At 35.8% G+C, this 25487-nt stretch overlaps 1 protein-coding gene across 1 annotated transcript in view; it reads left to right on the plus strand.

Moving 5' to 3' along the window:
• Nucleotides 1-25487, plus strand: part of LOC136034439 (uncharacterized) — a 179473-nt gene that overhangs the window by 134113 nt on the left and 19873 nt on the right. The window contains exons 2-3 of the mRNA XM_065715620.1: nt 13150-13266; nt 23037-23113. Of these exons, the coding sequence (XP_065571692.1) occupies nt 13209-13266; nt 23037-23113 (135 nt within the window). The 5' untranslated portion in view covers nt 13150-13208. The remainder of the gene's footprint in view (nt 1-13149; nt 13267-23036; nt 23114-25487) is intronic.

Below are 25487 nucleotides of genomic sequence, written 5' to 3' on the forward strand. Positions count from 1 at the left end.
ACATATATTTTGACAAAATGACTGATTTAGTCTGCACAAGTTGTGTGCATTGCACAGAGACCACACCCCATTTTCTCCCCCAAAATCAGTGGCGCCTCACCGTGACGGGGAAGTGTAACAAAATGGAGTTAAACTGGGTAAGATTTGCCATTAGAGAGAAAACATAAAATAAAAGAATATAATGGCAGAAAAACTGGGGGAGGAGGCAGCTGCCCCCAGGCCTAGAACTGCCACTAAATAAAATTAGGAATTTTTCACCCAATGATATTTTAACTCATTTTGGACAAGTACACTGCTTAGATTTGAAGTCTAGATTTAATTGCTTATTGATTTTTAGAAAAGCTTATATTTCGATGACGCACAGTAGGCTATAGTGTCCACGGTGGAACACTACATTTTCATAAAGTTGATCACGAGGCCATCACTAGATCTTCAAGTCTACGAGTTCCAACAAGAGTCCATCTACAGTCCAAGCATTTCATCGAAAAATTTGCCATTGACCACCGAAGTTTGAAAACAGAAGATTGTCTTAAATTTATTAAATAAAAACTTCTATGTTCGTATGTTTTTATTACGTATATGAGAAGGTTCGCCCACTCGTCAATAATTCTTTGCATTAAAGCTTAAATTTTGTCCCCTGAATCACAAAGGCCGTAGAATAAATAGTTGAAATTACTAAAAATCCTTTAGCGTAAAGAGTGAGGTATTTGGAGGAGGTGAACCCCTTAGATGCGTAATATTTTCTGTTCGTTTTAAGTTTTAATGCTACTCCACACTTCCAGTTGAAAAAAACTTTTTCATATGTATTTTCTCATTGTTTTTTTAAATAATGATAGAAAATGCTGCGCCCCCTTTATGGAAATCTTCTTCCCCCATGACAAATTCCTCCATGGAAAATTTCCCCCACATAGTCCCCTCTTCTCAACCCCCTCCCTCCCGACCAAAAAATCCCCCTGAAAACGTCTCTACATTTCCCAATAACCATTAATATATGCAAACACTGGTCAAAATTTGCAACTTGCAGCCCCTCCCACAGGGACTGTGGGGGAGTAAGTCGTCCTAAAAGACATAGTTATAAGGTTTTTTGACTATGCTGAATAAAATGGCTATCTCAGAATTTTGATCCGACTACTTTGGGAAAATGAGGGTGGGAGGGAGCCTAGCTGCCCTCTGATTTTTTTGGTCACTTAAAAAGGGCACTAGAAATTTTCATTTCCGTTCGAATGAGCCCTCATGCAAAATTCTAGGACCACTGGGTCGATACGATCACCCCTGGAAAAAACAAAACAAAAAAAAATAAACCAACAAATAAACACGCATCCGTGATTTGTCTTCTGGCAAAAAATGCAAAATTCCACATTTTTGTAGATAGGATCTTGGAACTTGTACCATAGGGTTCTCTGATACGCTGAATCTGATGGTGTGATTTTCATTAAGATTCTATGACTTTTAGGGGGTGTTTTACCCTATTTTCTAAAATAGGGCAGATTTTCTCAGGGTCGTAACTTTTGATGGGTAAGTCTAAACTTGATGAAACTTATATATTTAAAATCAGCATTCAAATGAGATTCTTTTGATGTAACTATTGGTATCAAAATTCCGTTTTATAGAGTTTTGGTTACTATTGAGCCGGGTCGCTCCTCACTACAGTTCGTTACCACGAACTGTTTGATTCTTTAAAACTGTTATATATAAATTATTTTCATTATATTAAGCTACAATATATGTATGTTATTGCATGTTACATTGTTGTAAATAAAATTTTTAGGGTACGTTATTGGTCGAAGATATACCATTGAAAATAATTGAAGAGGCGCCATTAAAGGGCATAATTAAAGATTTCCGCCTCCCCCCTAATGATACTGGATCCGGTCGGGATTTAAAATAAGAGATCTGAGTTTTGAGGTCCTTCTAAATACGAAATCTCAGTAAGATACGATCACTCTTTCGTAAGTTAAAAATACCTCAATTTTTCTAATTTTTTAGAATTAACCCTCCCCCCCAAACTCCCCCAAAGAGAGCAGATCTGTTCCGATTAATCCCGTATCTAGGACTTGTTCTTATTCCCCCCCCCCAAGTTTCATCTCAATCCCTATAATCTAAGCGTTTTCCAAGATTTTAGGTCTCCCTCCAACTTCCTCCAATGTTACCGGATCTGGCCGGGATTTAAAATGAGACCTCTGAGACACGATATCCTTCCAGATATAAAATTTCATTAAGATCACATCACCCGTTCGTAAGTTAAATATACCTCATTTCTCTATTTTTCCGAATTAACCGGCCCCCCACTCCCCTTGCCAGCTGGTCAAATCGGGAAAACAACTATTTCTAATTTAATCTTGCCCGGTCCCTGATATGCCTGCCAAATTTCACCGTCCTAGCTTACCTGGAAGTGCCTAAAGTAGCAAAACCGGGACAGACAGACAGACCGACAGAATTTGTGATCGCTATGAGTGACTTGGTTAATACCAAGTGCCATAAAAACTATCGGAAAACACTTAGCAAAGTGCTATTACTGCCTAGGCGTGTTATATAACGCTCATTTCGCTTTTCTACTGTACACACTGGACTAGCTACTCCGTAACGTGAAGACAGAGTTGCATTACTTTATATATAGAATTACAAAGACAAACAATTATCAGCATAAAAATGATAAGAAGGTTCTTAAATAACTTTATTCGTATACCATCAACAACCGGACCAGTACCAGCTTTTAAATTCTTAAATACCAACTTAGTAAGTCTCTTGGCCATTCACATCACCCACTTTGTTATCGAAACACACACACTTCAAAACAAGGAAATTGATTCTTATCTTTTCGTTTTCATCCTTTTAGAACGGAAACCTTTCAAACTTAATTTTCAGTCGAAATTTTGTTCATCGGGTTAATTATAAATTCATTTGTTTAGCTCGCTAGCAACTGAAAACAATCTTTTTTAATGTTATTGTCTGAGTAACTAATTTGATTTTAGCGTTGGTAATTTAAACTTAAAATTTGAAAGAGGACGAACAAAATTTTTCAAAAGAATGTAAGGACCGACATTATAATTTAAAACGAACATAAATTAGCCTATTACGTGAGGGAGGTTGCTCCATAATGCTTTCTTATTATGAATAGGCAAATAGACCTAAGTGCTTCTGAAAGTGTTTAAACGAGGATTCTATTTTTCGTTCGGGGGAGGGGGGTATTTACCCCTGGAAAATACCCCCATGGTTGATTGATCTCCAATCACTTTTTACTTATAAAAAAAGTACTAGGTCTACTTCTTTCAGCACAAAAAATTTTCTGTTTTTCTTAAGTGAGAAAAAACAAAGAAGTGTGGGCATTTGGACGTAACCGTACCGGATTCGCTCTCCTTGGGGGAGTTGGGGGAGGGGTTCAGTGATTTGGTGCTTCTGTACGAGCTAGGACGATGAAAATTGGTAGGCGTGTCAGGGAGCTGCACAAATTGACTTGATATAGTCGTTTTCCCAGATTCGACCATCTGGGGGGCTATAGGGAGAGGAAAAATTAGAAAAATTAGGTATTTATAACTTATGAGTTGGTGATCGGATCTTGGAGAATTTTGATATTTAGAAGGACACCGTGACTCAGAGCTCTTATTTTAAATCCTGACCGGCATTAAGCCTCTGATTTTCTTTTAAATCAGTCTGTTGATTTATATAATAGAAAGTAAATGTATGAGAAGTACAAAGATTATTAATTTAAGTTTGGATTATTGTGGTGTCACGAAAATGACACCATCAGATTCAGCGTGTCAGAAAACCCTACTATAGAAGTTTCAAGCTCCTATCTACAAAAATGTGGAATTTTGTATTTTTTGCCAGAAGACGAATCACGGTTGCGTGTTTTTTTTTTTTTTCCAGGGGTCATCGTATCGACCAAGTGGTCCTAAAATGTCGCAAGAAGGCTCATTCTAACGGAAATGAAAAGTTCTAGTGCCTTTCTTAAGTGACCAAAAAATTGGATGGCACCTAGGCCCCCTCCAACGCTCATTTTTTCCCCAAAGTCAACGGATCAAAATTTTGAGATAGCCAATTCGATCAGCATAGTCGAAAACCTTAATAAATATGTCTTTGGGATGACTTACTCCCCCTCAGTCCCCAGGAGAGGGGCTGCAAGTTACAAACTTTGACCAGTGTTTATACACAGTAATGGTTATTGGGAAGTGTACAGTTTTTCAGGGGGACTATTTTGGGTTGGGGGGAGGTTGAGGGGAGGGGGATATGCGAGAGGATCTTTCTTTGGAGGAATATGTCACAGGGGAAGAGAATTCAATGAAGGGGGCGCAGGATTTTCTAGCATTATTATAAAAAATCAATGAAAAAATAAATATGAAGAAGTTTTTTCAACTGAAAGTAAGGGATAGCATTAAAACTTAAAACGAACAGAGATTATTACATATATGAGGGGTTCATCTCCTCCTAGATACCTCGCTCTTTACGCTAAAGTATTTTTAGTAATTTCAACTATTTATTTTACGGCCTTTCTGATTCAGGGGTCATTCTTAAAGAGTTGGGACAAAATCTAAGCTTTAGTGTAAAGAGTGAGGTATTAACGAAGGGATAAACCCCCTCATATACGGAATAAAAATATAAGAATATAAAAGTTCATTATGCAAGTTAATTCTTAAGTTACGTATATTTTTTACTAATAAAAATGTTCGATAAAAATTAAAAGTTCTAGTTGCCAAAAAATTGGAGGGTAATTAGGCCTCCTCCCCCACCCCTTATTCCTCACAATTGTCTGATCAAAACTAAGAGAAAGCCATTTAGCCAAAAAAAGAATTAATATGCAAATTTCATTTTCATAATTTATGTGCGGAGAGCCAAAATCAAACATGCATTAATTCAAAAATGTTCAGAAATTAAATATAAAAAACTAGTTTGTTCCCTTCTCAACGCCCCGCTCTTTACGCTAAAGTTTTTTACTGTTTAATAAAGCAGAATTGAGAGAAAGAGTCAAACTTTAGCGTAAAGAGCGGGGCGTTGAGAAAGGAACAGCCCCTGTTATTCACGGACTAATTTCTGCTCGTTTTAACTTTTAATGTGGCTCCTTACTTTCAGTTACTAAAAAATAGTTTTTTTTAATTTAATTAACTTGCAATTCAAATCAAAATATGGCTCATTCTTTTTTATATTTTTTTGGCAGGCCACACGACTCTACACAACTGCTCATTTATTTCATTTAACTGCATAATTACACCATGTGTATCTTTTTCATTGTCCTCTAACGCTTTCAACTTATTTTTTACATGCGATTCCAAGAGCTCTCTTTTAAATGCCTCAATATCTTATCTGTTAAATAATTTCTAATTCGTTTTTCTAAACCTACTTTTCTAAACCCCACATTGTAGAAATTTCTTACTCGTGGGACGCGGTCCTGAAACTGCCCAACCTTCAGCTGAAGCTTAATAGCTCTACGATCAGATCTAACTAAAGCTAATGTTCCCATATTAATTGATTCAGGTACAAATTGCGTTTTAATTAGCGTATGAATTGTCAATTCATTCACATGAGCAAAATGAATCCTTGTCACTTTTATTTTCTTTGAAGCCATCTAATCCTCTTTGTAAATAACGAGCGAGATTTTTGATTCACAGTGAACTAAATTTCAGCACCCATGCTAAGAAATCTGTGACTAGTTAAGTATAACCTTTCCAACCAATCCCCAAAAGCAATAAGCCTTCCGTATGATGGACTTGTCGGTTTTATGCTTGAAGAAATAATGTCTATTTCCTCCCCATTAAAAAAAAACATTCAACAGTTTTAAAAGACGTGCCACCAAATTTAAATCCAGGAGATGGAAGAATTTCTACCCTTGAAGACTAGCTTAGCTAGTTCTGCAAACACTTGTATAAAGAAGAAATTTATATGATTCCATGCAGCCAATAATAACCTATAAGCTTAGCTAAGCGAGAAACGGACAATCAAGATAATCTGATAATTTCCCCGATACTAAATTTTTTAAAACAGGTTTTAACATGGGAATTAATAAAGATGACATTATCCGTTATGGTTGGGCCTTTTTTGATAGCACTGAAATTTTCAAAGTGAAGCATAATCTTTGGACTAATATTTTAGCAAATGACTGGGTCTTTAAGTGGTTTGGAACTTATGCAAAACTGAATAATCTGAAAACATTTTTGACCATTTCAGCAAATGTGATGATAATAATGCCAAAGTCCCCAATTCCGTAGTTTACCACCCAGCCAATATACCCTGACACGGTACATCAGGGTACATCGATGTACCCAGCCGATGGGGGATTTTTCCATTGACACGGAAGTCTCCCGTGGCTAAATTTCTAGGTGAAATTTTATACGGAGAAACTTGCCAGAATTCAGAAACTTGCCAGAATTCATATATATATATATATATATATATATATATATATATATATATATATATATATATATATATATATATATATATATATATATATATATCGTCTTACTTTTTCGGCAGTGAATTTATTTAACATATGGAAACTTTCAGTGGAGCTGGAGATTTTGGGAGGATTGTTAAAGTGGAGGGTTGATTTTCCATGTAGGAAATATCACCAGAAAAACTATGTGGAAACTTTTTGTGGAAGGAAATTTCAAGGGGGGGGGGACTTTTATAGTCAGAGCGGAATCTTCCATGGCGGGAAAGATGGATTTCCTAGTATTTTTGGGAAAATGATAAGAAATTAAGTAATAAAACAAGTATTTTCTACTGAAATTCAGGAGCAATACTAATACTTAAAATAAACATAAATTATTAGGTATATAAGATTTTGGAGGGGGGGGTCCAACTTTTCACTATCCGACTTCACGATAAAAATCGTCAAACGATTGCAGTTTCCAGTGATTAGAAAACATTTTCTTGGAGATGAGTGTTTATAATAACTTATGAGATTAATATAAGGAGATAAGGTAACTGCTGAGGACGAGACCACTTTCCAAAAATTGCTCGGATTTTTATATTACCACAACAAAACACACACTAAGAAGATTCCTGCACGGTGATTTCATTTTGAAGTTCCATCATTTTGTAAGTGCAAAGACAGCCACTTGACTAAAAGGAACAACGTATTAAAGTGAGCTGATATTCGAGTCACAAAGACATTAACCACAGTAGCACAAACTGCTTTATACTTTTAGTGACCCCAGAAAAAAAATTTGAATTTCACATTTCCGTGAACTTCATTTTCTGAGGAACTTCATTTTCAGCGGAGAGAAATAATAGAACTAAAAAACTTCACTGAAGAAAACTGCTCCAATGCTGGTAGAGCTCACCGTGAAGATCTTCCTCTATCACTTTGAAATTCAGAGTCAGAAAGATTTTTATCACAGACGGGTTATGTCAAGACAAAAATGGGAAAACATTGAAAATCGAAAGTATTCAACCTGTCCTGGTAATGAAGTTCTTACCAAGAAAAGTCTACATCGTTCTACGAGCCCCTTTGTAGCCTCTTTATATCTTGGTCAAGAATACAAGTCTGAAAATTGAGATATTAAACATCGGATTATTTGAGCTGAATTGTTACCCTTTTTTATGAAGAAAAATTTTGATGAGGTGCCATGCTACGTTTAAAAGGGTAGCAGGCCCGTCAAAACAACAAAACGAAAAAAATCAAAATCGTTTTTACTCTGCATTTAGTCATTCTGTTTGCGTTTTTTCTTTCATTTGTTTACAGGGTGTTTTCACTCCCTTGGTGAGTTTTAGGGGAACAGTTATTTTTATCCGATTTTATTGCATTCAAACCCTTTTTTAAGGTTAAGACATGATTCAAATTTATTTCAATAAGAGCAAATGTGAACAAACAACTGATCAGCTTGTTATGGCACTTGGTATTAACCAAGTGACAAATAGCAATCGCCAATTCTGTCGGTCTGTCTGTCTGTCGGTCCCGGTTTTGCTACTTTAGGCACTTCCAGGTAAGCTAGGACGATGAAATTTGGCAGGCATATCAGAGACAGGACAGCTTAAATTAGAAATAGTTGTTTTCCCAATTTGACCATCTGGGGGGAGTGGGGGGCCGGTTAATTCAGAAAAATAGAAAAAAATGAAGTATTTTTAACTTATGAATGGGTGATGGGATCTTAATGAAATTTGATGTATGGAATGATATTGTGTCTCAGAGCTCTTATTTTAAATTCAGACCGGATCTGATGACACTGGGGGGGAGTTGGAAGGGGGAAACCTAAAATCTTGGAAAACACTTAGAGTGGAGGGATCGGGATGAAACTTGATGGGAGAAATAAGAACAAGTCCCAGATACATGATTGACATAATCGGAACGGATTCGCTCTCTTTGGGGTAGTGGGGGGGGGGGGTAATTCTGAAAAATTAGAAAAAATGAGGTATTTTTAACTTACGAACGGGTGATCGGATCTCAATGAAATTTGATGTTTAGAAGGATATCGTGTCTTAGAGCTCTTATTTTAAATCCCGACCGGATCTGATGACATTGGGGGGGGGGGAGGGGGAAACCTAAAACTTGGAAAACACTTAGAGTGGAGGGATCGGGATGAAACTTGGTGGGAAAAATAATCACGAGTCCTAGATACATGATTGACATAACCGGAATGGATCCACTCTCTTTGGTGTAGTTAGGGGAGGGGTTCATTCTGAAACATTAGAAAAAATTAAGTATTTTTAACTTACGAACGGGTTATCGGATCTCAATGAAATTTGATATTTAGAAAGATATCGTGTCTCAAATCTCTTATTTTAAATTTTGACTGGATCTGGTGACGTTGGGGTGGGGGAACCTAAAATCATGGAAAACGCTTAGATTGGAGGGATCGGGATGAAACTTGGTGGGAAAAATAAGCAGAAGTCTTACATACCTGATTTACATAATTGGAACGGATCCGATCTATTGGGGGGGGGGTTAATTCTAAAAAATAAGAAAAAAGACATATTTTTAACTTACGAAGGAGTGATCGGATCTTCATGAAACTTCATATTTAGAAAGACCTCGTAACTCAGATCTCTTATTTTAAATCTCAACCGGATCAAGTGTAATTGGGGGGGGGATAGGGGGGGGGGGGGACCGGAAATCTTAAAAAATATTTAAAGCGGTGAGATCAGGATGAAACTGATGGGAAGAATAAAAACCTGTCTAAGATACTTGACTGACATAACCGGACTGGATCTGTTCTCTTTGGTGGAATTTGAGGGGGGGGGGTAATTTTGAAAATTGAGGTATTTGTAACTTACGAAGGGGTGACCAGATCTTAATGAAACTTGATATTTAAAAGGATCTTGTGCTTTAAAGTTCTTATTTTAAATTCCGACCCGATCCTGTGACGTTGGGGGGAGTTGAAGGGGGAAACTGGAATTCTTGGAAAAGGTGAAAATTGGGGTACTTTTATCTTACGAATAGATGATCGGATCTTAATGAAATTTGATTTTTTAGAAAGAATTCATGTCTCAGAGCTCTTATTTCAAATCCCGACCAGATCGTTTGACATTGGAGGGAGTTGGAGGGGGAAATCTTGGAAAAACACTTGGAGTGTAGGAATTGGGATGAAGCTTGGTGTATAAAATAAACAAATGTCCTTAATACGTGATTGACAGAATCGTACTGGATTTGCTCTCTTTGGGGAAGTTGGGGGGAGGGGTTCAGTAATTTGGCGAGTTTGGTGCTTCTGGACGTGCTAGGACGATGAACATTTATAGGCGGTTAGGGAGCTGCACAATTTGACTTGATAAAGTTGTTTTCCCAGATTCGACCATCTGGGGGGGATAAAGGGAGAGGAAAAATTAGAAAAAATTAGGTATTTATAACTTACGAGTGGGTGATCGGATCTTAATGAATTTTGATATTTAGAAGGACCTCGTGACTCAGAGCTCTTATTTTAAATCCTGACCGGCATTAAGCCTCTTATTTTCCTTTTTTAAATCAATCTATTGATTCATAGAATTTTTTAGAGCTCATACCATATGATCTCTTGGCTCTTAGCTCTTCTCGCCTCGTCACGAGTGCCATATAAGCTCTTAGCTCTTGTTTTAAAAATGTGGGGAAAAGAACAAAAAGTGTAGCACAATTCGATCCAGAAAAAGCACACATTTGGGCTCTAAAAAGTCATAATTCTCTCCTCATCTGGCAACGCTAGCGCTAATTTTCAAAATTAGGTGAAGCATATAGAGAGGCAGCTCAAGTACTTGCACTTCCCACAAACCAAACAGAAGAGAGGATGAAAAAGAAGGATTGCTAGAGCCATCTTGAAGTCAAAGGGGTGAAAGGACTGTATGCAGTTTGTATAACCTCATGCAAATCCTGGGATTGGCTAATAAAATTTAAGCAAAAAGCAACTTTCAAAAGAAGGTAAATGGCAATTTTTCGATTTCCTTGTATCTTATCAAATCTGCAGAATTATTGGCATGTTGTTAATTGCTGAAATTACCCTAATTGAACAAGAAAACTTTTCTATATTCATAGCAGCCTAGGCCTAGCCTACGTTCAAGTGATTCAGATTAACCTGAGTTAATCTTTTTAATCTATTATATAGTTAATCCCTTTCTCCCATGCCTCTTTGTCTATTTTTCTGGGTAATTGTTTTGTTTTGTCACAAGCTGTCTGAAGTGGAAACTATGCTGTAGAGCAGCATAGTTTCCATACTAGGCCTATAGCACATATAAATGGTAATGATATTAGTTATGTCACTTGTAATTACCTTTCCACATGTCATCTGGTATTTAAAAGAATAATTAATGAGGACTTCAAATATTGAGAAGACTGTTTGTTTTAATGAGAATGTAAGTATGTGGGAGGTTGTGAGAAAATTAATACAATCTTTTCCCGTTAAATTCAAATAGGCTAGGAAAAATAATTTTGAGTGAGAAGCCCCTTAAAAGTTCAAAGTCTTATCTGTATTACCCCTGTGAAAAGCCATTTAAAGATAAGACATTTCAAACAGGGGGTGCGTTTAAATGCCTACATTCCATTTTGAACCATACCATAAAAGGTAATAATTGTCTTTCAATGCTGGTGAACTAATTATGGAATATAGTAGCTTAAAAAACAGTGAAAAGTTGAATTTTTCTGAGGTAAGCAAGGATTTACACTTTTAATAGTAATATAGGATCAAATTTGACCAAAATATAGGCTGTAATGCACAAAAACTGCGTTATATAGAGGAGGGGGAAGGGGTATAGTTAGGGATTTCAAAATAACTTCCCAGGATATACTTTAGCCTGTAGACACATCCCTGAAAGTTTCAATTCTCTAGCCCATTAACTTTCCAAGACAGCAAGAAGTCACTGGACTAGAATTTTACCAAATTAGCATTTCTATGTGCTATAGGCCTAGTATAGAAACTATGCCCATTAACTTTCCAAGACAGCGAGAAGTCAATGGACTAGAATTTTATCATAATTTTAGTGAGAAGCCCCTTAAAAGTTCAAAGTCTTATCTGTATTACCCCAGTGAAAAGCCATTTAAAGATAAGACATTTCAAACAGGGGGTGCGTTTAAATGCCTACATTCCATTTTGAACTATACCATAAATGGTAATAATTGTTTTTCAATGCCTGGTGAACTAATTATGGAATATAGTAGCTTAAAAAACAGTGAAAAGTCGAATTTTTCTGAGGTAAGCAAGGATTTACACTTTTAATAGTAATATAGGATCAAATTTGACCAAAATATAGGCTGTAATGCACAAAAACTGCGTTATATAGAGGAGGGGGAAGGGGTATAGTTAGGGATTTCAAAATAACTTCCCAGGATATACTTTAGCCTGTAGACACATCCCTGAAAGTTTCAACTCTCTAGCCCAACAACTTTCCAAGATAGCAAGAAGTCAATGGACTAGAATTTTACTGCTAATTCTAGAAATGCACCCATTTCTGGTTGACCCTCCTCCTCTGTGGGGCAAACTAAAATTGTTTAAAGTCGGCAGGGTTTTGAAACAGAAATAGTCGGAGTAGTACAAATTAAGCTATATTTTAAATGTTAGGCTAATTCTAGTTATCACTGATAATTTCTGTATAGTAGGAAGTAAAAAATTCATGCAACCATTAATGGTAATATCCAAGATTGTTCCCTTTCACTTTCAAGTTTAAACTAGCCAGTTGTATCTAAACAAAATAAACATCTAATTTTGTTTACAGATAACAATACCTATAGAGCAAGGTGTATAAGTCCATGAGCCCAGTGGGCAGCAGTGTGAGGTCTGTATTCTGGATCAACTAACAATTCAACCAATCAAAAAAAGAAGAAACAACCTCTAAAAAAACCACGTCTTAATAAAAATCACACCATCAAATTCAGAGCATCAGAGAACCCTATTGTAGAAGTTTCATGTTCCTATCTGTAAAAATGTGGAACTAAGATTACAGTAAAAATATTACAAATGTGTTTTTTGTTCTCCCCAGGGGTGATCATATGAAATTAAATGAAAAAATAAGTTATTTTAAGTGAAAGTAAGGAGCAACTTTAAAGCTTAAAACAAACAGAAATTTTTATGTACTCAGGCCATTGCTTCCTCCTCAACACCTCACTCTATGCTTAATTTTTTAGTAATTTTGAAAAGAACCTCTTATTGTTCCAATTAACATTATGTTTCATTAGTTATTCTGAAAGAATTGTGACAAAATTAAATCTTTAGCATAAAGAGGAAGGTGTTGAGGAGGAGGCAACTCACTTCATATATGTAATAATTTCTATTTGTTATAAGTTTGAATGTTTTTCCTTACTTTCAGTTGAAAAATTAATAAAAAAATTAATTAGCAGAGGCTAAGGGATAAAATAATATGTAACACTTGGTAATAATACTTGCAAGTATTTAGAGAATTTTTAAGTTTAAAGCAACATCAACAAAATGAAAAAAAAACAGAAATATGTATTATAAATATGTAACGTATGCTGCGTATTTGCAAATCAAAGAGGGTTGGGGTAAATTAAACTTCTTTTAGGATTGATTTAAGTAAATATTTTCATATTTTTAAAAGTTATTTTCTGAACCTAATTGTGTTTCTGTCTTATTGCACCCAACTACACACTAATACCATATTTCATTACATGATTTTTAATGTTTTTGTGCTTAACCTCTCTTTGGTATCAGAATAGCATTTTCATTTGCTAAAAGAAACACAATAAATTGTCAAGACTATTTTGACATTTCAAAATATTTACTCATAGTATTTTTTAAGGTACACCAATACCCTCAGTTCTCCTGAGTTGTCCAGTATACCATGAACTGTATAAATGCATGCAATTTCCCCACCATGGAATTTATCTAAAAAGAAACACTTTTTGGAATAATATAAGTAAGAGTTTTTTACATTTTAAAAGTATATTTTTTAATTCTGCAGTGTTTTCTTTAAGGTACCAAGTTGAATATGAACAATTCACTAAAAATAAATATTTTAGGGAATCGATTCAACAATGCTGATGAATGGTAATGTTTTTCACTGTGCCCTAAAGGATTATATTTCTGTTTAAAAAATCTTAAAGTAGCTTTTATCATTTTATAGTATTTGCTTCTAGAGAGTTGGATTGCAATGCTGATACAGCCTCTTCAATAGGAAATACTATTAAATTCTGAAAACTTCTTTAAACACTTTGGATAAAAGAGTAAGTGAAGGCAAATTTATACCTTTGCAGAAGTAGGTCCCAGGAGTGTTGTTCTCATTTATTAAAAGTGCACTGTCAATTAATTTTTCTGAATGATTTTAGATGAATATTGGTACATTTTAGTAGATCAGGGGCATTGCTATAGCATTGGATTAGTAAAGACCATATGGCTTTGTTTTATTATTACCATATTTTTTTTCCCCAGAGGCACTTCATAAGGAAGGGGCTGTCATATAAACTTCAAAGGGGGCTCCTTCAATTGGAAATTGAGAGTTCTAGTGCCCTTTTTTAAGTATGAAAAGTGATCACAGGGCAACTAGCCTCCCCCCTCCTGCGCCCTTTTCCCAAATACATCTGATGAAAATTTGAGGTAGCCATTTTGTTAAAAATAGTTCAAGATCTTATAAAAAAAGCTCCAGGGTCAACATAACCCCCCAGGGCCTGGGGGCAAGTGTTGTAAGTTATGCCCTTGGGGTAAATATAGTTCTTATTGAATGGATGCTCATATTAACTTCAGGGAAGGCTCATTTGATCAGAAATCAAAAGTTCTAGTTCACTTTTTCAGAGTCAAAAGTGATCAAAGTGAAACTGGCCCCCTCTCTTTACCTTTTTTCCCCAAGTACATTCAATGAAAATTTAGATAGCCAGTTCTTAAAATGGTTCAAAGATAATATAAAAAAAAATTCAGTTTCGACACAACCCCCCAGGGCCCAGGGGCAGGCGTTGTAAGTTATTCCCTTGGGGCAAATATGGTTCTCATGAAAGGGATGCTTGTATAAACTTCACAGAGGGCTCATTGTATTGGAAATTGAAAGTTCTGGCTTATTTTTAATTATAGTTCAAAGGTCAGGTTAACGAAACTTCAGTATCAACACCACAAACCTTCAAAGCCCAGGGGCAAGTGCTGTAAGTTATACCCTGGGATCATATAAGGTTCTTATAGAAGGGATATTTGTATAAATTTCAGAGAGGGCTCATTTGATTTAGAATTAAAATTTCTAGTTCACTTTTTAAGAGTCAAAATTGGTCTGAGGGCAACTAGCCCCTCCCCACTACGTTTTTTTTTCTCAAATGTATCATATAAAAATTTTGAGATAGACATTTTGTTAAAAATGGTTCTAATGTCAAATAAGAAAAACACCAATGTCGTCAAAGCTCCCCAGGACCTGAAGGCAGGTGATGTAAATTATACCCTGGGGGTATATAGGGTTCTTATAGAAAGGATGTTTGTCTAAACTTCGGAGAGGGCTGATTTGATTGGAAATTGAAAGTTGTAGTTCACTTTAAAGAGTCAAAAGTGATCAGAGGGCAGCTAGTGTGCCCCCACGCCCTTTTTTCCCCAAATGTATCAGAATTTTTTTATGGCACTTGGTATTAACCAAGTGACATATAGTAATCGCCAATTCTGTCTGTCCGTCTGTCGGTCTGTCTGTCTCTCGGTCTGTCTGTCTGTTGGTCCAGGTTTTGCTACTTTAGGCACTTCCAGGTAAGCTAGGACGATGAAATTTGGCAGGAGTATCAGGGACGAGACCAGCTTAAATTAGAAATATTAATTTTTCCAATTTGACCATCTGGAGGGGGGGAGTAAGGGGCCGGTTAATTTGGAAGAAATAGAAAAAATGAAGTATTTTTAACTTATGAATGGGTGATGGGATCTTAATGAAATTTGATGTTTGCAATGATATTGTGTCTCAGAGATCTTATTTTAAATCCCGACTGGATCTGATGACATTGGGGGGAGTTGGAGGGGGGAAACCTAAAATCTTTGAATACACTTAGAGTGGAGGGAACGGGATGAAACTTGATGGGAAAAATAAGCACAAGTCCCAGATACATGATTGACATAATCGAAACGGATCCGCTCTCTTTGGGGTAGTGGGGGGGGGTTAATTCTGAAAAATTAGAAAAAATGAGGTATTTTTGACATACAAACGGGTGATCGGATTTCAATGAAATTTGATGTTTAGAAGGATATCGTGTCTTAGAGCTCTTGTTTTATATCTCGACCGGATCTGGTGACATTGGGGGGGGGGGGAGTTGGGAGGGGGAAACCTAAAACTTGGAAAACACTTAGAGTGGAGGGATCGGGATGAAACTTGGTGGGAAAAATAAACACAAGTGATAGATACATGATTGACATAAATGGAACGGATCCGTTCTCTTTGGGATAGTTGGGGGGGGGGGGTTATTTCTGAAAAATTGGAAAAAAGAGGTATTTCTAACTTACGAAAAGGTGATCGGATCTCAATGAAATTTGATATTTAGAAGGATATCGTGGCTCAGAGCTCTTATTTTAAACCTGACCAGATCTGGTGACATTGGGGGGGAGTTGGGAGGGGGAAACCTAAAACTTGAAATAACACTTTGAGTGGAGGGATTGGGATGAAACTTGGTGGAAAAAATAATCACGAGTCCTAGATACATGACTGACATAACCGGAACGGATCCGCTCCGTTGTGTTCTGAATGATATTCAATGATATTCAATGTGTTCTGAATGATACACAAGTACCCAAACATCTGATAACAAAAACTTTGTTGTCAACACGACCCCCCCCCCCAGGGTCAGGGGGCAGGCGTTGCAAGTTATGCCATGGGGGCAGATAAAGTTCTAATGGAAGGGATGATCATATAAACTTCAGAGAGGATTCGTTTTATTGGAAATTGAAAGTTCTAGTTCACCTTTTAAGAGTTAAAACAGATGGGAAGACAACTAGTCCCCTCTCCATTACCTTTTTCCGCAAAACCATACGATAATAACTTTGAGATAGCTATTTTGTTAAAAATAGTTCAAAGGTCCGATAAGAAAAAAAACTCAGAGTCAACACAACCCACAAGGGCCCAGACGTTGTAAGTTATGTTCTGGGGGAATATATGGCTCTTATGGAAGGGATGCTCATATAAACCTCAGAGAAGCCTCATTTGATTGGAAATTGAAAGTTATAATTCACTTTTTAAGAGTCAAAAGAGATTGGAGGACAACTAGCCTCCCTCCATGCCTTATTTTGCTCAAACCCATCCGATAAGAACTTTGAGATAGCCATTTTTTATAAAAAATTCAAAGATCATATAACCGAAACTCCGGGGTCGACAGAATCCCCCAGGGCTTGGAGGCAGGCGTTGTAGGTAATGCCCTTGGGACAAATATGGTTGTTGTGGAAGGGATGTTCGTATAAACTTCAGAAAGGTTCGCTTTATTGGAAATTGAAAGCTCTAGTTCAGTTTTTAAGAGTCAAGGGAGATCGGAGGGATCTCCATGGGAGATCCCTATGCCCCCTTTCCCCCAAATGCATTTGATAAAAATTTTTTTGAAAATTGTTCAAAGGTCAAATAAAAAAAAAACTCCAGTGTCGACACAAGCCCCCAGGGCCCGGCGGAGGTGTTGTTAAGCGCTGGGGATGTATATGGTTTTTATGGAACCGTTGCTTCAACAAAATTCAGAGAGGGCTCATTTGAATGGAAATTGAAAATTTTAGTTCACTTTTTAAGAGCCAAAAGAGATCAAATGGCAACTGGTAGTCCCACGTCCTTTTCCCTCAAACCCTTCAGATAAAAATTTTGAGATAGCCATTTTTTTCAAATAATTCAAAGGTCGTATAACAAAAATCCCTTTGTCAACACAATCCCCCAGTGCCAGGGGGAAGGCATTGTAAGTTATGTCCATGGGGCATATATGGTTCTTATGAAAGGGATGCTCATATAAGCTTCAGAGAGGACTCCTTTGATTGGAAACTGAAAGTTTTAGCTCACTTTAAGAGTCAAAAGAGATCGGAGGGCAAATAACCCCTCCACACCCTTTTTCCCCAAAACCCATCCGACAAACATTTTGAGATAGCCATTTTGTTAAAAATTGTTCAAATAAGAAAAACTCGGATATCTACGCAACCCCCAGGGCCGGGGGTAGGCGTTGTAAGTAATGCTCTGGGGGTATATATGGTTCGTATGGTAGGGACGTTCGTAGTAACTTGGGAGAGGACTCATTTGATTGGAAATTGAAAGTCCTAGTTCAATTTAAAGAGTCGAAAGAGATCCGAGGGTAAGTAGACCCCTAGTCCTTCCCCCCCCCAAACCCATCCGATTCAAATATTGAGATAGACATTTTTTAAAAATAGTTCAAACATCAAATAACGAAAACTCCTGGGTCGAACAAAAACCCCCAGAGGCCAGGGGCAAGTGTTTTAAGTTATGCCCCGGAAGGTTATAAGGTTTTTATGTAAAAGGGTGGTCCTATAAAATTCGAAGGTGGCTAATTTGATTGGAAGTTGATAGTTCTAGTTCACTTTTTAAGAGTCAAAAGAGATCCGAGTGCAAATAGCCTCACAGCCTCCCCTTAGCCCATTTTCCCCAGATCCATCCGATTCAAATTTTGAGATAGTCATTTTGTTAAAATAGTTCAAAATATCAGATAACAATAATTCCTGGGTCGACAAAACCCCCTAGAGCCCGGGAGAAAGTGTTTTAAGTTATGCCCGAGAGGCATATAAGGTTTTTATGTAAGGGATAATCATATAAACTTTGAAGGTGGCTCGCTTGATTGGAAATGGAAAGTTCTAGTTACCTTTTATGAGTCACAAGTTAACAGCGAGCATCTACCTCTCTGACACAAGCACCTCTCTTCCCCAAATGTATCAAATGAAAATATTGAGATAGCCATTTCGTTTGAAATAGCCGAACAATAAGATAATAAAAATTTCGTTGTCAATATACCCCCCCCCCTCCAGAGCTGGGGAAGGGCTGTAACTTATGCCGCGGGGGCATATAAGGTTTGAATGGAAGAGGTGGTCAAATAAACTTTGGGGGTGACTCAAATGATTGAAAATTGAAACGTCTGGTGTACCTTTTGAGATTCAAAAGTTGAATCTCAAACCTGGGAGCATATTTTATGCTCTATTCCCTCTTTTTTATCATTTTATCTCTATTTTTTTATGCTCTATTCCTATTTTATGGAATAGATGGCTGTATAAACCTCAGAGGGGGCTTATTTGATTGTAAACCAGAATTTCTAGTACTTTTCCCGACAGTCAAAAGTGATTGGAGGGCAAGTAGCCCCTCTCCTAAGGCACTTTTTCCCCGAATGCACCCAATCAAAACTTTTAGATAGCCATTATGTTCAAAATAGTTTAAAGATCAAATAACAAAAACTTCGGGCCTGACACATCCCCTCAAAGCCTGGGGCTATTATTGGAAGCTATGACCCAAGGGAATATAAGTTTTATGTAAAGGGTGGTTGTATAAACTTCAGAGATGGATTGTTTGATTGGAAATTGAAAGTTCTATTTACTTTTTTAAGAATCTTCAAAAGTGATTGAAGGGTATCTCCCCTCCCTCCCCCTTCCTCCTCACGCCTTTCCCCCTAATACATCCGAAAAAATTTTGGGATAGCTATTTTATTTAAAATAGTCCAAAATTCAAATTACTATAAATTAGGGGTTGAGAAATCCTCCTTAGCACCCGGACAAGAATGGTAACTTATGTAAGTTGTAAGTTCTTAAGAATTAAAAGTGATCAAAATGTAACAAGGCTCCTCCCCCTCCTCTGTGTCTTATTTCTCTAAATGCATCGTATGAAAATTTTAAAATAAGCATTTTGATCAAAATAGTCTAAAATTCAATTTACTACAACTTAGGGGTTGATAAATCTTCCCTAGCCCCCAGGTCAAGGATTGTAAGTTTTGCAATTTGCCCATTATTAGAATATAAGGTTCTGTGGAAGGGATCCGTCATATTAACTTAGAAGGGGGCTCATTCGATCGGAAATTGAAACTTCTAGCTCTTTTTCAAGAATCTAAAGTGATCAATAACCAAATAGCCCAAGCCCTACTTTCCCAAAGGGCGTCCGGTCAAAATTTAGAGATAGCCATTTTGTTCAAATAGTTCAAATTCCAAATAATTATCCTTCCGGGGCTACTCTGTTTGTTTCAAGCTAGATTTACACATTCAATTTAAGTGTCACTCGTTTTAAGATTTATTTACTCATTTATTTTAGTAATTATTGTTTGTTTCTTTGCTATGACTGTTTATTTAATTTCTGTTCGTTTTGAGTTTCATTTATGCCTCAATAGCAAAATATTTTTGTTCGTTTTAAGCTTGATTTGCTTAAGCTTTATATTTAACTTAAGCTTTACACGTTTTGAGATTTATTCATTCATTGATATTAGTACCTGCTGTATTTTTATGGCACTTGGTATTAACCAAGTGACATATAGCAATCGCCAATTCTGTCGGTCTGTCTGTCTGTCGTTCCCGGTTTTGCTACTTTAGGCACTTCCAGGTAAGCTAGGACGATGAAATTTGGCAGGCGTATCAGGAACGGGACCAGCTTAAATTAGAAATAGTCATTTTCCCAATTTGACCATCTGGGGGGGGGGCGGTTAATTTGGAAAAAATAAAAAAATGAAGTATTTTTAACTTATGAATGGGTGATGGGATCTTAACGAAATTTGATGTTTGGAATGATATTGTATCTCAGAGCTCTTATTTTAAATTCCGACCGGATCTGATGACATTGGGGGGAGTTGGAGGGGGGACCTAAAATCTTGGAAAACACAGAGTGGAGGGATCGGGATGACACTTGATGGGAAAAACAAGCACAAGTCCCAGATACATGATTGACATAATCGGAACGGACCCGCTCTCTTTTGGGTAGTTTGGGGGGGGGGTAATTCTGAAAAATAAGAAATTATGAGGTATTTTTAACTTACGAACGGGTGATCGGATCTCAATGAAATCTGATATTTAGAAGGATATCGTGGCTCAGAGGTCTTATTTTAAACCCGACCAGATCTGGTGACATTGGGGGGAGGGAGTTGGGAGGGGGAAACCTGAAACTTGAAAAACACTTAGAGTGGAGGGATCGGGATGAAACTTCGTGGAAAAAATAAACACAAGTGCTAGTTACATGATTGACATAAACGGAACGGATCCGCTCTCTTTGGGGTAGTTGGGGGAGGGTTTAATTCTGAAAACTTAGAAAAAATGAGGTATTTTTAACTTACGAACGGGTTATCGGATTTCAATGAAATTTGATATTTAGAAGGATATCGTGTCTCAAAGCCTTATTTTAAATCCTGACTGGATCTGGTGACGTTGGGGGAAGTTTGGGGTTGGGAAACCTAAAATCATGGGAAACGCTTAGATTGGAGGGATCGGGATGAAACTTGGTGGGAAAAATAAGCATAAGTCCTACATACGTGATTTACATAATTGGAACGGATGCGATCTATGGGGGGGGGGGTTAATTCTGAAAAATAAGAAAAAATGACGTATTTTTAACTTACGAAGGAATGATCGGATCTTCATGAAACTTCATATTTAGAAGGACCTCGTAACTCAGATCTCTTATTTTAAATTTCAACCGGATCAGGCGTAATTGGGGGGGCAGTTGGGGGGGGGGGCGGAAATCTTAGAAAATACTTTAAGAGGTGAGATCCGGATGAAACTGGATAGGAAGAAGAAAAACCTGTCTAAGATACGTGACTGATATAACCGGACCGGATCTGCTCTATTTGGTGGAAATGGAGGGGGAGTAATTTTGAAAATTGAGGTATTTGTAACTTACGAAAGGGTGACCGGATCTTAATGAAATTTGATATTTAGAAGGATCTTATGCTTTAAAGTTCTTATTTTAAATTCCGACCAGATCCTGTGATGTTGGGGGGAGTTGGAGGGGGAAACCGGTATTCTTGGAAACGTGAAAATTGGGGTATTTTTATCTTACGAATAGATGATCGGATCTTAATGAAATTTGATTTTTAGAAAGAATTCATGTCTCAGAGCTCTTATTTCAAATCCCGACAACATCGTTTGACACTGGGGGGAGTTGGAGGGGGAAATCTTGGAAAAACACTTGGAGTGTAGGAATCGGGATGAAGCTTGATGGATAAAATAAATAAATGTCCTTTATACGTGATTGACAGAATCGTACTGGATTTGCTCTCTTTGGGGGAGTTGGGCGGAGGGGTTCAGTGATTTGGCGAGTTTGGTGCTTCCGGACGTGCTAGGACGATGAAAACTGATAGGCGTGTCAGGGAGCTGCACAATTTGACTTGATAAAGTCGTTTTCCCAGATTCGACCATCTGGGGGCCTAAAGGGAGAGGAAAAACTAGAAAAAATTAGGTATTTATAACTTACGAGTGGGTGATCGGATCTTAATGAATTTTGATATTTAGAAGGAAATCGTGACTCTTAGCTCTAATTTTAAATCCTGACCGGCATTAAGTCTCTTATTTTTCTTTTTAAATCAATCTGTTGATTCATAGAATTTTGTTAAAGCTCATACCATATGATCTCTTGGCTCTTAGCTCTTCTCGCCTCGTCACAAGTGCCATATGGGCTCTTAGCTCTTGTTTTTGCTATGATTGTCTATTTAATTTCTTTTCCTTTTGAGTTTCATTTATTCTTCAATAATAATTTCTGGTTGTTTTGAGTTTGTGTTATTGTAGGTTTCTATTTCTTCTGATGTTAAGTTTAATATAACCTTTACTTTTCATTAGAAAACTTCTTTTCCGGATTTTTTTTAATATTAGAAAATAAAGGACTTATTTGTCTGCTATAATGCTTGGTTTTTAGTTTAGGTTTGATTTTTAAAATGCTTTAGAAGGTACAGTAATTACTAAAATGTTTAAATACTGAATAAAAGGCCATTTCATGATTTGTCTTTTATTGAATTTTAGTTCTATTGTCACATATGCTTGAATATATTACTGAGCTTTATATATAAGAAACCTTTATATATATAAGAAAGCTTATATATATATATATATATATATATATATATATATATATATATATATATATATATATATATATATATATATATTAAGAAAGCTTATATATTATATATATAAGAAATCTTATATATAAGAAAGCTTTATATATAAGCTTTATTAAAAAATTTTATATTGACTCTTGGAAATTAGTAGTGGGCCTGCCAACTGTACGATTTTTAGCAATGAAATTATGGATAAAGTTTTTTTTCAGCAACTAAACCAAGTTTTCCAATCCAACAGTTTTTAGCTTAGAAAATTTGCTTAATGAAGAGCCTAGAGTTTTAACAGCCAACAGAATAAGATAACAGTTGCATTTTTCATTTTTGCCATGAAAGTTCACTATAGCCTGAAATCCAGAAATACACTTTAAATAGAGTTACACCAGAAAGATAATTTTGAAATCAGTTCAGTTCAATCGGGTTTATTAAAAAAAAAAAAAAATTACAACAGTCATAACATACATAATCTCTCATCTCTATGCATAAATGCATGCTGACATGTTACCACAATCTCATTTCAGTTATACCAAGATCAGCTGTGGTTACCATGGACGAAAGTAATTAATACTGATCAATCATTATAGCTCTTTTATTTCCAGAGACTTTGTCACTACTCTATTGACTAAAATCTGAGTGCTGTATCCAAGTGTTGATCATAGTATTATTCCTTTCATCAATTGCATCAACTCTATTCTAGATATTTCATGGACTTGCCTCAAATTTCTAACATGGAGGAACTCATCACAACTTCTGAGGGTACTTTCATTAAAAAAGGCTAGTTAAATTCTTTGTTACAATAAAAGGAAAGCTGTTTTACTCTAGAAAATAATTTTCACTTTTTATCTTTCCTAATCCTTATGCAGGCCTAGGAAAAACAAAAAAAGTGTATCTGCATATATGCTTAGATCTAACCATTAAGAGCCGAGGGCTGATAAAAAGGGATATTTTGTGTAACATTAGCTCCAGTTTTTTCCATATATTAACTCAATTTATTAGTTATAGTTATTAAATTTTGAAAGACAATTAATCATCTGGCCGGAATAATTTTGCCTTACTCTCTCTTGCCTATGTATGGCGAGCAAATTGTTGCCACCAAAGCTGGGTATAGCACGATTGTTATAAATGTAATATAAATAGTATTGAATTTAGATGGGAATTTCTATTTACAAGACATATAAAAGAGGTTAAAGTTAGTTGAACTCAGAGGCTTAACTTTTGGAGGCTATAACTTGTTTTCTTTACGTTTTGAGAACTAATTCACTTGAAGCAGAAAACTCAAATCGATTGGCATTTTAGGTATTTCTAATTGTCTCAAAAAATGTCTGTTTCTGTGACAAAAAAAAAATGTTTCATTTTTTGGTGCATTTAGTTATTTAAATTCAAATTTTTTCTTGTTAAATGAATCGTTTTTAATTTACCTATTCCAGGAACTTCTATTTTAATGGATTTCCTTGAATTTTGTTGAATGTTTAAGGTTTTCTTGTTTTCTAATGTTTAAGGCTTAACTTCGGGAGGCTACAATATGCTTGTTTTAGGTTTTGAGAACTAATCCACTTGAAGCAAAAAACTCAGATCGATTGGCATTTTAGGTTCTCTTAATCGTATCAAAAAACGTCTGCTTCTGTGACCAAAAAAAAATGTTTCATTTTTTGGTATATTTAATTATTTAAAATTCAAATTTTTTCTTGTTCAGTGAATTGTTTTCAATTTACCTATTCCAGGGCCTTCTATTTTAATGGGTTTCAATGAATTTTGTTGAATGTTTAAGGTTTTCTTTTGCTTTACAAAAAGCAGCTTTTAAAAACAATAAATGAACAAAATCTGCATACAAGTTTGATTTAATATGTTGGCCATAATATATTACAGGTAATTATTTGGTAAAAAAAAAAGTTTTCTTAGTTTAGCCATTTAGATAAACGAGCACTTGAACAAGGTCTTGACCTTACTCATCCATCCAATTACCTAGGACAAAACAGTATAACCAATCCATTAGCCAAGTAATCATGTCCAAAATCAAGCTAAGTTAACATTCATAAATGTTAGTTGTTGTACAACTACAAGGAAAAGCACCTGGACTACAAGGACTGGCATTATCCCCCCCATAAGAATTCCAATAATTTGCTCATATAGATTACCATTAAACTTTATAAAACTATTAAATAGAACAAACTCTTGTAAATCATATATCTTATCCAAGCTATAGCGTCTTGAACTAATAGTACTATTTAAGTTAGTCCGTCTAGCCTTTTTATTATAAGTGTTAATAAAAGAAACAAATTAAACAAATGCAAATTTTTTTAATAATCCTTTTAAATTTTCAAATACTGAATTAAGTTGCAGATTTGTCTATAATGCAGTGAGATCAAATGAGTCCACGCTTCTGGCCGAAACTACACCAGGAAATCTAGTTCTTGTAATGAATTATTAACACTCCAATATGGATTAGGATTAGAAAATGTTTTAATTCCTGAGCAATATGCCTTAAATTTATTTCTAATTTCCCCTAAAATGCAAGACAATTCAGACACCGCAATTCTGGCTACCTGGCTGCAGCAACAATAAAGCGTGGTTTAGGGGGATTCTTATGAAATTTTGCTGTCCAATATAAGAAAGGGACATTTTTATTATTATCATTAATTTTAATGTCTTCTATTTTTATCATTAAACTATTATTCTCTTCTTGAACCATTTCATATGTATTTGTTGTGCGTAGATTCTTTTATGAAACATCATAATAGAGTCTCTGACAAATTATAGCAACATTATTATTAGCTTTATCAACAAGTGCAAATGCAAATTCATTATGTATATTAGCAATTGCCCGTTTTATCTTAGCATTATAAAATATTGCCCCACTATTAAGATTATTGGCATTAGTATATATCTTATTCCTTATTCTAGTTATAATCAAATTTTTCAAATTCTGTAAACTATCTTTATTAATTTTCTTCCTTTTTTGAACCACTTACCTATAAATAAATCTAAATCATTATTTAACCCACTAAGAAAATTTGAGGGTTTTAGATAATTAGAAAGACAGAATTTAGCCCCCCTTTTTATTATTCTCTGAAGATTAAGTTTCTTTATTATTGCCAAATCAACTTTTATAATATTTTCGTAAGTTGGATTTACAAATAATAAAAATTGC

The sequence above is a fragment of the Artemia franciscana genome, chromosome 13 (assembly GCF_032884065.1).
Source record: "Artemia franciscana chromosome 13, ASM3288406v1, whole genome shotgun sequence".
NCBI lineage: Eukaryota > Metazoa > Arthropoda > Branchiopoda > Anostraca > Artemiidae > Artemia > Artemia franciscana.